Genomic DNA, 15,773 nt, shown 5'->3' with positions numbered 1-15,773 from the left:
AATAATGGTAATGATTGTGATACTAAAGCTAGCAAGGCTTTTCTTACTACTGCTACTACTACTGCTACCACTACGACTACGACTACTACTACCACTACTACTACTACTAATAATAATAATATTGATAGCAATAATGATAATGATGGCAACAACATTGACAGCAGTCATAGTAAGAAGAAGTTAATAGAACTTATGTCGTCATCATCTACGTCATCATCATCAGGCATTGGATCGTCGTTGTCGTCATCATCGTCTCCGACAACATCACCATTATCACATCTGCCGCCGTCATCATTTTCACCATCAGACGCTCTGGAAAAACCTGATACCATTTTAAGTTGGACAGATGCTGATGATTGTGCCAGCCAAAGAAATGTAATATGTCCTATTGATTTTAACAATGGTCATATCTTTGCACTCGATCTTGACTGATCGATTGATTGATTGATTGATTGATTGATTGATTGATTGATTGATTGATTGATTGATTGATTGATTGATTGATTGATTGATTGATTGATTGATTGATTGATTGATTGATTGATTGATTGATTGATTGATTGATTGATTGATTGATTGATTGATTGATTGATTGATTGATTGATTGATTGATTGATTGATTGATTGATTGATTGATTGATTGATTGATTGATTGATTGATTGATTGATTGATTGATTGATTGATTGATTGATTGATTGATTGATTGATTGATTGATTGATTGATTGATTGATTGATTGATTGATTGATTGATTGATTGATTGATTGATTGATTGATTGATTGATTGATTGATTGATTGATTGATTGATTGATTGATTGATAAGATGATCTCTTATCATCATCATCATTGTTGTTGTTGTCATTAGCATTAATGTGATTGTAGTATCATATTACAGCATGCCTAACATTCATCACCTTGATTGCATTTTACTTGATGACTCAAATCATTAAATACACACACACAAACACAAACAAACACATACGTTCACACACATATACACTTCGTATTTATACCATTGCTACTTGCATTTTATACCAATACTCTTAATGCTTCGATTGAATTAGTAATAGAAATCGCGGTGATAGTACTTTTTTAGTGTCAAGTAGTGTTGGTAGTTATTTGTTTCATGTTATTGGCAATTTCGTTAGTTGGATGAGTTTTTTGTGCGTGTGTATGTACGTGTGCCTTTGTATGCGTGTGCATGTGTGTGTGTGTGTTTGATTTGTTTTTCTTTTGTAGATTCCATTTTATACGTCCTGGCATGACAACATTGTTAAGACATTGTTACACATTGTTAAGACCATGAACAATCAATTTAGGCATTTTTTTTTAAATTTTTATTTTTGTTAATTTTCGTTTATAGTTTTTCAAATTAATTAATAACTTTCAATGTACTTGTTGCTATTAATTTTGTTTTGTTCTAGTTTTGGCCACAGCTATGTCTATATCGTTATTTTAATGTCTGGATATATAAATTTATTACAGTGTAAGACTTGGCATATTCATTCATTTGTCAGTACTTTTTTTCATTCATTCACTCATTATTCGTTCATTCATTCATTCATGAACTCAATTGCTCTCTTCGTTCGTTCGTTTTATAAAAAAAAGGTTCGTTATTTTCTTTTCTTCATTTCATCACAATCTTTTCAAATTTCATGGTTGATTGATTGGTTGATCGATTTGATTGATTGGTTGACTGATTGATTGATTAATTGGTTGACTGATTGATTGATTAATTGGTTGACTGATTGATTGATTGGTATATAAGCGTATTTTAGTATAACTATATTTTGTTATGCCGATATTTCAGATGGTGTATTTTAGTTCTTTTTTTTGGTTCATTGGATACATTTTAATAAATTTGGATTTAAAATCAATCAATCAATTAATCAATTAGCCTATAAAGCGCTATTTCCGCGATGTTCAACAGCGCTCCTCAATGAATTTTGAAACAGATGGGTCTTGAGATCCGCTCTGAACTTCGCAAGTGATGGAGAAGTAGTCAGAGAAGTAGGTAGAGAGTTCCAGAGAAAAGGACCAGAAAAAGCAAAAGCAGATTTGGCAAGAGTTTAACACGAGTTAAGAAGAAGCGAGAACAAGAAGACGATCGATTCCCAAAAATTCCCTAGCGTATGAGATAATTATTTCTAAAATTATGTTTAATAATAATAAATAATAATTTATATTTAATAATAGTTCATATTTAATAATAAACTATATATTTCAAAATTAGGATAATATTTTATAAAAAAAAACTTTGATGAAAATAATTTAAAGAAACGACCAAGCATACTATGTTGGATGTATTGTATGTGTATATGTGTGTCTGTGTGCTTGGTTTATAATATATTTTATTCAACAGACTCTTGAAAAAAATTATTGTTAAACTCAAATTATATTAATATTTAATTTAAAATGTTATTAATTAAAGTTTGTAGTTCAAACCCCTATTTTATATAAGTATTGTAATAATGATAATGAAAAAGTGTAACAATAAAATAATGACACTGATTAAATTATAACTAGTATTAATAATAATTAATTAATTATAATTAATTATGGTGTTGCTGGTGATAAATTATGGCTAATAAATACATAATAATCATGATGAAGGTGATGGTGGTTTCAATCTGGGTGATCAACACATTGGTAATGGTTGTAATAAGAAAGATGTATTTATTAGTTTGATCGTTTATAACGCAAAATTTTTATGCAAAAAGTTATTTCAATACTGATGTCAAATCGTCGCAACGTCGTCGTCGTCATTATTATTGTGGCCGCCCTCATGGCCACCACCACCATCCATCGTCGTCGTCATCATCACGGCCGTCTGATTAGGGGAATTAGGCAATCGTATGGGCCAGTTTGTTTGAGGAATGGATGTTGTAGCAGCTCGTATGCAGTGGCTCTCTTCGTTTCGTCTCTTATCAGCATTCTTTCAATGAACGATTGCAGGCGTTGGGAGATCTAGAGGTGGTGAGTGGGTGAATGAGTGAGCCAGTGAGTGTTTGAATAAGTGAGTTAGTGAATAAATAGGTGAGTGAGTGAGTGATTAGGTAAACTCGAATGAGTGAGTGAGCAAGTCGGTTAATTAATGTAATCGGATCGTTATCATTAAAAGTTAATTGCTAAAACGGTTGCAATAATTTTTCAAATTTACCCGATGGTTATTTTTAGATTTGGGTGGAGCTAGATCTCTAACTTTCCTCATGGCCTGGAGTGGGGGCTCGTTGAAATACGGCGGCTCCCCATCAATCATCTCGATCAACATAATTCCCAAAGACCATATATCGGCAGGTTGATTGTAAGGCAGACGAGCTATGACTTCCGGCGCCATCCAATATGGCGTTCCTACCAATGACTTCCGCTTTGGGATGTCACGACTTACCTGAGCACAAAATCCAAAATCTGATAGTTTCACCTGAATTGATCGATTGGTTGATGGGTGATTGATTGATTAGCCGGTAGATTGAAATTAAACAAATTATTATTAGCGTAGCGATGGAGATCTTGATGAGAAGGAGGTTGAAGATGGTTGTAAAAATAATGAAGAGGATGACGAAATAAAGACGACGATGATGAAAATGATGATAAAATGATGAAAACTATGACGAAGAAGACAACGATGACGGCCAAAACTAACAATGCCTTCTCTGGACAAAAGTATGGAGTCTGACTTGATATCTCTGTGTATGATGTTGTTCTCGTGTAGGTAGGCCAGGCCCAACAACACTGACTTGCATACCGTTGCTATCTGCTGCTCATCCATTCTGAGTGAGGTGATGATGAAGAGAATGATTACGAACTACGATGATGATAATGCTGATTGTGAATATAAAATAATAATAGCATGAATGATGATGGAGAAGTGGATGTCAGTGCCATGATGGTAATGAGGATGATAATAAATGTAATTAGAGCATGATATGATAATAAACTAGAACCAAAAGATGGAGATGAGAGTGATAATACGAATTTGATAAAGATGAAACAATAAGCAAATGATAATTAAGAATTTTTTTCTTTCGATTTATTTCCAGAAGTTGCAGCGGTGATTCTCATGAACCTCATTTAGAGATAAGATTGATGATGATGATAATGTTTTGGAAAATAAATTTACGCCGATAAGACAATATGGAGGTGATGAAGAAGCTGCTAACTGTGATGATAAAATAATGAGAAATTGTGAATAAAAACGACTTTATGGTAACAATACTAATGAAAATGATGACGATGATCTTGTGATGTAATGATGATGTTTTTTGAGGTGATGATTGTGGTGTTTAAAATATATTGGCAGTGTTTATGATGAGGATGAATCGAGAGGCAGAAAAAATGACTAGAAGTAAACATATCAAAAATCTGTTCTGGTAATTAATGTTATTCGACTACACGCTTATGTATGTGCATTTGCATGTGTGTTTGTATGTGTGTGTTTGTGTGCGTGTGTCTGTGTGAAGAATCAAAGATTTCGCCATGAAAAGGCAACTTTTGTAAAGTCTTTCAGAAAGTCGTTGCCAGAAAAAATTTATTACAGCCAAAATGATAGTACAAATATATTTAAAAATATCTTAAATATCTTTAAAAATTAAAAAAATGTTTTAATCAAATTAAAGTTTAAACAGTTTTTCGAAGTTTTTTTGAATGACTCAAAAGTAATAAACAACGTTTCAAGCTATGAGGAACAGCTGGGACTGAACAAGTTTTTTTTAAATACAAAGATATTAAGACGGCAAAACTTTATTCTGAATCCAAAATTTTTCACTTTAAAAACACGCTCAACTTTATAAACTAAAGTGATCTGTAACATAAATATAACGCTTGTAAAATAGAAAACACTATACCAATATTGTCTTGACATTAAAAAACATCGGGTATAATATTTGTATGGATTTGTAAAATGTTTTGCTTGAATAGCTTAAACTTTTACAAGTATGTATGAATGTATGTTTGTGTGAATGTATGTTCGTATGTATGAGTGTGTTCGTATGTATGAGTGTGTTTGTATGAATGCAGGTCAGTATGAATGAATGTATATTTGTATTTTATACACGTTTGTTTATATACTTTGTATGTTGATCATCTTCTCAATCATCATACCACACTCATTCATTTAAAATGTTTTATTGAATTCCATCCAAATACCATCCAAGGTATATTTCGCGTATTTTGTGTATGTACACACGTGTTTGTAATTAACTGTGTGTGTGAGTGTGTATGTTGGTATGTGTGTGTGTATGTGTGTGTGTATGAGAGTGTATGTGTGTGTATATGAGAATGTATGTGTGTGTAATGATGTGTGTACATATGCATGTGTGCGCATTTCTTTGTGGTGAGTTTTTGTTTTAGAAAAAATAAGTATTATTATAAATGGATAGTAATATTGATAGCAAGAATAACAATGTTCTTAACGAAGAAAATGAGAATGATGATTAACATGGATGGCAATAATGATGATGATGATAAATCTAATGAGGATGATGATGATAATACATAATATAAGTGATGACGATGATGATGGTGTTGATAAAAAAATCCACTGACGATGATGACGACGACGATGATGATGACGATGTTGGTTATAATGGTGATGAGGAGGAGGATGACGAAAACGATGATGATGATGATGATGATAACTTTGAAGATGACGACGACGATGAAATAGGTTATTGTATGAGCTGAGTTTCTGCAGCGAGCAATAAGAGAAGAAGCTTTCTGCGAGGTTAGTCATACATACAAGTTAGAAATAACATCATATATGTATATATATATATATATATATATATATCTGTGTGTGTGTGTTTGTGTGTGTGTTTGTTTGTTTGTGTGTAATGTATGGGTGTATGTAGCGATAATATATACATACATGTAAGTTATATATAATTAGATTATTAATATCATTATCATTAATAATATCACTCTGAATGTTACTACCTATATTTAGTATTAATATTAGCTAATTAGTTAAATAGCTAATTAGTTAATTAGATAATTACAAGTTAAACGTGCAGTATTACGTCATTATTAATATGCAATTCTAACACAAGAGTGTGTATAGTGTAATTTATGTAACATCTTGTTACTATCTAAAATCTGACGATAATGCAAATGTTAGATAGTTTTGCTGTTGCAGTTGTCAAAAATAATTTTTTTGTTTTTTGCTGTGCCGTGAAATCTGCGTAGTTTAGTTTTGCTATGTCATCATTTCATCGCTATATATCTTTGATAACTATATTAGTGTTTGTGATATACATAAGATGCACATTATCATCGTCATTAATAAACACCATCATTTTTAGCGTCTTAACCACTTTCATCATTTTCGTCGTCGTCCTCGCCATCATTGTTTCCATCACCATTATTATCTTCATCATCGCCATCATCATCTTCATCATCACCATCCTGAACATACATCATCATCCTGATCATCACCAACTTGGAATGTGATGATGAGACGATGTCAGTAAGGGCACCCCCCTCCAAATATTCCATGACCACCCAGAGTTCATCCCCCACCAAGTAACTGCTGTACATGTTCACGATGTTTGGGTGATGGTAGTCCCGCATTATCAGTACCTGTGTTTTTTGTTTGTATGATTGTTTGTCTGAATGTTTGGTTTGTTTGCTGGTCGTTTTTGCATTGTGTTTGTTTTTTTGTTTGTCTACAATTTCGTACGTTTGTTTGTTTGTGTGTGTGAATATTCTACATTCTGTTTCCTTTAGCTATACAATTCTTTGATTATTCATTTATTCATCTCTCGCATACATTCACCTTACCATTCCTTTAACAAGTTACTTCAACTTATCACTCAACCAATCAATCACTCAATCATTCAATCAACAAAGCAGTCATTTCTTATCTTATATGTCACTCCAACAAACAACAGATACATCAACAATAATCATTCCTTTACATATCAACCGACCAACCAACCGACCTATTGACTGACCAACTGACCTACCGACCGATCAACCGACCAACCAACCGACCGACTGACCAAATAACCATCCAACACTCAACCAACCTCATTAAAAAGCAGCTCCTTTCTTTGCTGCTTTCTCAGGTCCATCCTCTTCACAGCGACCTTCTTCCGGTTGCGATCGAGGGCCGTGTACACAATGCCCGTGGAACCCTCGCCTATTTTGACAAGTTCAGTGAACAACTTTCTGGGGTCACCTATGCACACCACAGACTTCAACGCGTCTCGAAACTTTGGTGAAAGGAGGGTGATTATTAAATGAGTGACAGTGCTGTTTCTTCGTTTCGATTTTTTTTTCTTGAGAGAGAGAGAGAGAGAGAGAGAGAGAAAGAAAGAGAGAGAGAGAGGAGAGAGAGAGAGAAAGAAAGAAAGAGAGGGAGAAAAAGAGAGAGAGAGAGAAAGAAAGATTCATTTATTTATTATTTCTTGTTTTGTTTGTTGGTTGGGTTGTTTAAGAAAAAACTAATTACAAAGTATTTTGGCACATGGAAAAATGTTATAAATAATGAGAGACGAGAAAGATAGGAGAGAAAAAACTTTTGTTCGAATGGATGAAACCAGTTTCGAGTGCTTATGAAAGATATATATTCTTAGGCGTGTTTATCTTTTCGTGTTTTTCTCTCACTCTCTTTCTTTCTCGCTCTCTTTTTTCTCTTTCCCCCTCTCTATCTGTTTTCTTGTATGTCTTTGTTTGCTTGTGGGTTTGTCTTTGTGAATAATCACACTGACACGCAAACAAAATATTGAAAATGTTTCCTAAAATAACTCTCTCTAAATGAATTTATTAAATGCCGTTCAAGAATCTGTGTGAATGTTTTAATTAATTTCAATTAATTAAAGACGTGAACGAAATGTGAGCCAAGCTGTTGCTGGGTGGCTCGCATAAACTTTAATGAAAACATCTATAAACAAACTGTTGAGAATTTATTGCAATGTTATTTTTGTTGTAGATCGTTAACATCAGTAGCGATCTTAAACTGTTCATCTGTTTTTGCAGACTTGAAAGTTATTCGAGAAAGAAGGAGAGAGAGAAAGAGAAAGAGAGAGAGAGAGAGAAAGAGAAGCTAAAAATTTATGATGTGCTTAGCAAGAAATGAAAAAGAACAAATGCCGTTAATGTTGAATTTTTTATCAAATAAAATTTATGAGAACAAAGTTAGCGATGTAACGAAATCGATGATAAAATTAAATGAAAAATATCGAATGAATGATGAAAAAATGTGAATATCAAATCGATGACGTTGAATTTAATGAAAGCGATAAAGAAATGACGTAAAAACTCGCTAATAGAAAGTTGATAAGAAAGTTGCTCGCTAAATGTTTTCTTGAATCAAACCTTTCAAAGTTCAACCGAGGAACTAACTTCAACAGCTAATTTTTTAAAGCCAAATTTTAACATAAAAATATCCTGTTAAAATACAACTATATAATCGAATAATTCCAAATAGACGGAACAAAACTAACTTTATCATAATTCTCTCCTCCAGACACTGCTTCATTCTTTTCAGCAAGAGGTTCCAAAACGTTGCGCAAAGGTTTCTTAGCCAAATTGTCATGCTTCCTGATGACGGAAGGTGACGTCATGTAACTGGTGACGTCATTTCCAGCATCGCTGACGTAATTGCTCACTCCATTCATGTTGTTGCCCGGAGAGGACAATGTGGTGACGGAAGTAGTTATGTAGGGAATTGAGGTTGGAGAGAATTGAGATTTGGAGAGTGGAACGCCAGCAGAATATGTGGCGTATTTGGAGGAAGGCAGTGGAGTATTTGAAATAACGCTAGTCAAAGTTTTATCTAAGATGTGACTTTTTGCCCTTTTTATAAAATCTTCATTTGACAGAGGGTATATTCTGCCGCCGATGGTCACCCCGCTATCGAATGTCCTACTCAGCGATTCCAGATGTCTGCTGTATGAATTTTTTGCGTCATTCCAGAGAGGTCGATTGCTGTAGTTTCTATAATCTGTTGAGATGTTTTTGACTGGTGTGAGAGTGCTGTGACTGAGTGGCACGTATGAAATTGATGGGTATTTCTTCGGGGGGTCAAAATATTGGGAGGGCGACGATGTGGAGGAAGCCGAGTATCCGTTGTAATTGTGGGACACTGGCGAGTTGTAGGAAGAGGAAGTGGCATTTTTGATGTAGCCGTTCACTGAAGGATTGTACGCGTTTGAGTTGGTGCCGTTTGAGATTGGTGCCGACGTGGCGTGGTGGTGTCTGACGTTCGGTGAGAAAGTGACTTTTGGAGATTTGTAGTCGTCCAACGATTTGAAGTTTCGCGTGTAGTTTGTCGTGTATCCATTTGTTGTCTGCGTGTATCATTGTTGGCGACGAATCATGTATTATACGTTTGTCATGTAGTGCATTTTACAAATGTAGTATTTGAAAAACACGCTCACACATACAGACCACACTAACAAACACCAGCCCATACTTTTATTGTAGACATTTTCATTTAAATATTCATTCATCTGTCACCACTGCAACGTCGAAGCGGTGATGGCAGCGATAGCAACGACACTGCAACGCCGAATATTATAATAAAAGTACGAACAACAAACCTTATGAGGAGAAAATCTCGAAACGTCGGTATTCAACTTTCCATAATAAGCATTCTTGTTGGCGTCGATGAGGTTGTTCCATTGAATCGGTAGACCGACATAACTACCTTTTACCGAGTCGAATCCGGCGTGCACTCGGTGTTCGAAATTCTTTGGAGGTGATATGAAGGTTTTGGCGCGAGTTTTCTTCTGAAACATCTTCAATTTTTGCTGAAATAAATAATAACAAATGGTTCATTTATTTTATACAAATGAGTATAAAAATTTCTTTTCTTAGGTAAGAATGCGTGAGGTGTGAGATAAATTTAATGGCTGAACATAAAATTAAATTTATATTTTGTGAAATTGATAGATATCAAATTTTTAAATTTTAAGATCACTTTTTTTTTCTTTTAGCTTTCTCTTACTTTTTATAAAAACCAAAGATAACAAAAAATAAGATGAAACCCAACGGACAGTGTCGAACAATTATTCCATGTATTTATTAAAAATAGCGTTATAATTTATTTAGAATATTTAAAAAAAAAAACAAAAAACCGAAACAGAATAAAACGACAAAATCAAAAATACATAATAATCTCAAACAGAAACAACAACATCAAATTCATGCGGCAACAAACAACAGCAACAACAAAAACAACATCAGCGTATATATACATATATGAAGATATCGCCTTATTTTACTAACACAAAACACCGCATCTTATATTAACATAGGTCTCGATCAAACGTTTGAATCTAAGTTGTATAAGAGTGTTTAAGTATGTATGTATATGTATGTATGTATAAATGTAAGTATATATATATATATGTGTGTGTGTATGTATGTATGTAAGAGTGTGTGTGTGTGTGTGTGTGTGTGTGTGTGTGTGTGTGTGTGTGTGTGTGTGTGTAAATATAGAACTTGGATGCGTGTATGTGTTCCAGATAACGTTTTATATTCCTTTCTTCTCCATAGAGTTAGGCAAGTAAATGTATCTGCGTATTATTCCTTGTATATCTAATACAAATAATTCGAATTACACCCGCTTTTATTACATAAATACCTTAATACCTAATAAATGTCTTACGTAATGTATAAATACGTCTACGTAATATGTATGGATGTAGTCTTATGTTTTCGTCTGTACGAAGAACGTAACATGATGTGTAGAAAGTGAAATGGTTTAAATGCAAAAATACAATATAAAACATTCACCCTCTCATCTTATATAAATCATACATAAGTACCGATAAACATTTATGTAAAAACATATTCCTAAATTCTGAATACTTATTTAAATAATATATATATATATATATATATATATATATATACGTACATTTATATATATATAAATACATATGTGCACTCTTATATACATACCAATGTATAAAAATATTCTAACGCACGTACTTAAACTTTTGAATAATTTGCATGTTAATGAGGAAATCGAATGCATACATAAACACATACAAACAAATATGCCAATTATTCATACAAACGTATTATAGCAGGTACATCACGTGCAGTAAAATACTCACAAATAATACCAAACACATTACAAATACATGCAAATACAATACAAACTTAAACAATACACACACGAATGCAAAAACACGAATGCACACCTATGTGTGCACACACAATCGTACAATTTTTGCACGTACACAAGTACAAATACACGCGCGCACACACACACACACATCGGTACATATAAAAATATACATAAATACATACAAACAAATACACACACATACATACGCACACTCACAGAAACTCCTAGAAGAGCTTCATCGGCTCACTGTATATTAGTTACTTTTACAGAGCCTCAGACTTCTGCGAATGGAAAACAACCAGGTTTAAAATAATATAAATAATAATAATAACAATAACAAATAATGTGATGATAGAGATGGCAGTAGAGTAACACATTAGCAAAATTTAATCTGTGTTTGCGTTCTTTCACAAAAATAATTTATTTAAATTTATTATCCGCTACTAAAATAATCATTGTGAATTAGTTACCGATAATAATAAGCAAAAGCAAAATATGTAGTAATCAAATGATAAAAATAAATGGTTATAATAAATAAATAAATAATCGTTTTAACCGAAAATACGAAGTTGAATAAAATTGATGATCCGTTTTATATTTTTGATAAAATACATATAAATTTTATTTGTGAGGGTGCGTATGTATGTGCGTATGTGTGTGTGTGTGTGTGTGTGTGTAGATGTGTGTGTACGCGCGCGTTTGTATGCTTATTAAAGAAAAAACATAAAAAAATAAAAACCTTGATATCTTGAAACTCAATTCTTCTAACTAACTAAATGGTTAACATTAGTGACGAAAGAAGCAGAAACATAAAAAGCCGTTGCTGAAAAACCTTTATCTTTTATCTTCATATTAAAATCAAAAGAGTGCTAAATTTTCAAATACTTGGCTCAAAAGCGTTTAAAGTTTTTTCTAACCTGTCTAAAATTGCTGTCAAATAATTTCATGCATTTAATGCTTGTTAATGCTTATCACAAAATCATCAAAATGCGTGAATAGCACTGGATCATAGCACTGGAGCGTGCGTGTGTGTGTTTATACTTATATTATTGCATATTTATTTGATTTGAACAGTGGTGTAAGTGTAGATAAGTGGTTTATCGTCGTGAAATTGTCAAGTCACTGCTGCTCCTAATTGTTTTCTGATTATAAATTTTTAATTTAAACTTTTCAAATGTATAATTATTTAGTTAATTGAATATTTATGGAAATGATGATTAGATGAAAAATATTGGCCCGAAAGATTATTTTTATACTTTTTTAATTTTAAACTTAAAACATCATAAAATAGAAAATAATTTTGACAAAAGTCTTTGTGTTGAACATATTCGAAATGATCATCATTTCAGCGTTCATTTCACTTCCTTGGATTATTGGCTTACTTACGAAATTGCATAGGTTTAAACAAGCAAGCTATATGAACCATTTATTTGACTTTATTATGCTAAAAACAATGATATAAGTCACTGATCAATGCTGCCGTAATCCAACGTTTGATTTCCAAGAACCATTTTCCAGGAGCATTAGAATCTAAAACATTTATTGAACATGACAAAAATAGATGTTAAAATAACAATTTTGATGTATTTACGCCGTTTGTTTCATAAAAACCAATAAAAGCTTAAGATCGAATAAGTAAAATAATGAGTGACTATAGCTCAATCCTAGTAAGTCAACCTATGGTTTCAGTAAGCTACTGTTTTTCACAAACCGGACAAAAAGCACTTTTTATAATCAAATTAACAAAAATATTTTTAAAACACATAATTCGATTTAAACATATATATTTAAGTCAATATATATATATATTCATTTTCATGTTTGTAAATGTCTTGAGAGAGTCAAACAGCAGAGCACTTGTTTGCCTCACGTGACGTGATATTTTTTTGAATTTAAAAAAATTGTAGAATTCCTAATTAACGTTAATAACTTTTAGACTGGGAGAGAGAAGAAATGAGAGATCCCATCGAATACATCGAAATAATTCCAGGTTCGTTTTGTTCTTCATTTATTTTTATTAATTCATTTTTACATCCATTCGCCTCTGTTATTTGGCTACTGGTGTTTGTTTACTACTTTCGTTTTGTTTGTATTTGTACTGTCTGATGAACTCTCAATTGCAACGACCAAGGCAGATAATGTCTGATCTGATTACCAACTGTTTTTATTTTATTTATTTACTTATTCAAAATTCCTGCTGCATGTTGGATCATTCATATTGAAGTCTTAAGTGACTTAAGTGGTTTGAAATTAATTTATAAAACCACTTGCTTCTCAAGTTACTGAGTTTTCTTAATTAAAGTAATTAACTAACTAATTAATTTTATTTTTAATATTAATATATTTTCCCCTATATACTCAAACACACACACACATACAGGAAGGTTGTACTTTTACATAATTAAGGATCCAGAATGGACTCCGCTGAAAAATACGGAGGAGTATCATTTCTTCTGCACTGATTTCGTCTTCAAATATGTCAAGTTAGAGAAGCTACTATTAGTATGATAAATTTTGGTGAAATTTTTGGATTTTATACTGAGAATTATATTATTAAATTTCAATAACATTTCTAATAATAATATAAATTTATGTTTTGAGTGATGATTAAGATTCATTTCTAGTTAGTTTTAATATGTTGTATTTTGTATGTATGTATGTTGTGTTTGTATATCAAAACACCAACCAGAAGCCCATTATGTGAATAAAAGAATGCATTAAACACATTCACATGTTTTTATAAATCTAAACCCTGATTAGTTTTATTAGAATTTTTTTGTAAATTTTTTCCAATTAATCAACTAATTATTTTATACCAAGCCTAATTAACAATTGATTAAACAATTAAGTAAATAATTGATTAATTGAATAATTAACTAATTAATTAATTATATTTTCCCATTAGCTTCCATGAAGACTTTGGACCCCTTAACCTAGCATGCATCTATAAATACTCCATCCTGTTGGATAGGAAGCAGAAAGTATGCTATGGAAAGTTTTCCATTTTCACATTTAATTATTCTTATAAATTAATTTAAATTTTTAATAGCAGTAAATAAATTTTAATAAATAAATAAGTAAATTAACAAATTAATTATTAATATTTATCAATAGAGAATAATTGATACTAATAAATAAAATAGTCTGACTGTATCCATATTAACTAAAGGTTATGGAATGCTCTACCAAATGATATATTATGATATATCAATCATATATTAACTAAAGGTTATGGAATGCTCTACCAAATGATATATTATGATATATCATATGACATAACATGATATGATATATGATATGATTTGATATGATAAGATGATATAATACATGGTACATCGTTTGATATATAATTATGATATATTTCGGTTTCATATTTTAAATAAATAAACATTTATATTTACTAGTAGATTAATAATAATAAATAAATAGATAAATAGATTTTTATTTTCTTCTATCGAAATTTCAAGATGAAGTCGATGTGTCGAAAGAAGATCGTACACTACACTGTTTGCAATGTGCCCAACGATGCTACCCACTATAAAATAAATGCTGCATTTCTCATCGGGACCTATATGGTCAGTAATTAATTGCTGCTATTTGGGTCATTTATTATTTTTATTCATTTATTTGTTTATTTATTTGTTATATATATATATAAATACACACATATATATATATATATGTGTGTGTTTATATTTTTATTATATGGTTATGTTGATAACAATATTAAAAGTAAATACATGCACAATGCACATACATGCACACACACACATATGTTGATATATATATATACACAGACATTCAAATATGGATTATTATTTAATTATTAATAATTATTCTTTACATATTTATATTCATTTGTTTTTGATAATAATAGTAATAATAATAATTATTATTATAAATAAATAAATATGTAGATATCTCATCTAAAGAAAAATGCCCAAGAAGTGTATAACATGTTAAGCAACGATGGACTAGAGGATTACGAATACTTTAGGTTTAATAATATTTTTTACCTAATTATTTTTGGATTTATTATGAAAAATAATTATTATTATTATGATATTTATTATTATTTCAAAATTAGGATATTTTTATTTAGTTTTTTTTTATCTTTACTCAGGGATGCATCAGCTGGCCTGTGCAAATATCAACTGTCACTCCTAGACTGTCTTGAGGGGTTCGAGAAAGTTGGTTGATTGATTGATTAATACTTGATTGATTGATTGGTTGGTTGGCTGGCAGGCTTGTTGGTTGATTGATTGATTGATTGATTGATTGATTGATTGATTGATTGATTGATTGATTGATTGATTGATTGATTGATTGATTGATTGATTGATTGATTGATTGATTGATTGATTGATTGATTGATTGATTGATTGATTGATTGATTGATTGATTGATTGATTGATTGATTGATTGATTGATTGATTGATTGATTGATTGATTGATTGATTGATTGATTGATTGATTGATTGATTGATTGATTGATTGATTGATTGATTGATTGATTGATTGATTGATTGATTGATTGATTGATTGATTGATTGATTGATTGATTGATTGATTGATTGATTGATTGATTGATTGATTGATTGATTGATTGATTGATTGATTGATTGATTGATTGATTGATTGATTGATTGATTGATTGATTGATTGAATCATTCATTCATTCATTCATTAAAC

At 31.3% G+C, this 15,773-nt stretch overlaps 2 protein-coding genes across 2 annotated transcripts in view; one reads left to right on the top strand and one right to left on the bottom strand.

The window, feature by feature from the left end:
• Positions 1-2,173: 2,173 nt before the first annotated feature.
• On the bottom strand, positions 2,174-8,764 carry HELRODRAFT_94192 (hypothetical protein). The gene is made up of 6 exons (XM_009017786.1): positions 8,446-8,764; positions 7,027-7,212; positions 6,438-6,577; positions 3,645-3,771; positions 3,162-3,422; positions 2,174-2,968 (listed from the first exon to the last, which is right to left on the bottom strand). The coding sequence occupies exons 1-6, from the start codon at positions 8,617-8,619 to the stop codon at positions 2,822-2,824; spliced, it is 1,035 nt and encodes a 344-aa protein (XP_009016034.1). The 5' UTR covers positions 8,620-8,764; the 3' UTR covers positions 2,174-2,821.
• A 4,242-nt stretch (positions 8,765-13,006) lies between these two features.
• Positions 13,007-15,773, top strand: part of HELRODRAFT_188439 (hypothetical protein) — a 5,789-nt gene continuing 3,022 nt past the window's right edge. The window contains exons 1-6 of the mRNA XM_009017785.1: positions 13,007-13,071; positions 13,462-13,564; positions 13,987-14,062; positions 14,549-14,656; positions 14,999-15,078; positions 15,205-15,271. Of these exons, the coding sequence (XP_009016033.1) occupies positions 13,035-13,071; positions 13,462-13,564; positions 13,987-14,062; positions 14,549-14,656; positions 14,999-15,078; positions 15,205-15,271 (471 nt within the window). The 5' untranslated portion in view covers positions 13,007-13,034. The remainder of the gene's footprint in view (positions 13,072-13,461; positions 13,565-13,986; positions 14,063-14,548; positions 14,657-14,998; positions 15,079-15,204; positions 15,272-15,773) is intronic.

Source organism: Helobdella robusta (assembly GCF_000326865.2).
Source record: "Helobdella robusta unplaced genomic scaffold HELROscaffold_2, whole genome shotgun sequence".
In the NCBI taxonomy this organism is placed as follows: Eukaryota; Metazoa; Annelida; class Clitellata; order Rhynchobdellida; family Glossiphoniidae; genus Helobdella; species Helobdella robusta.
This window is presented reverse-complemented; position numbering and strand designations above follow the sequence as displayed.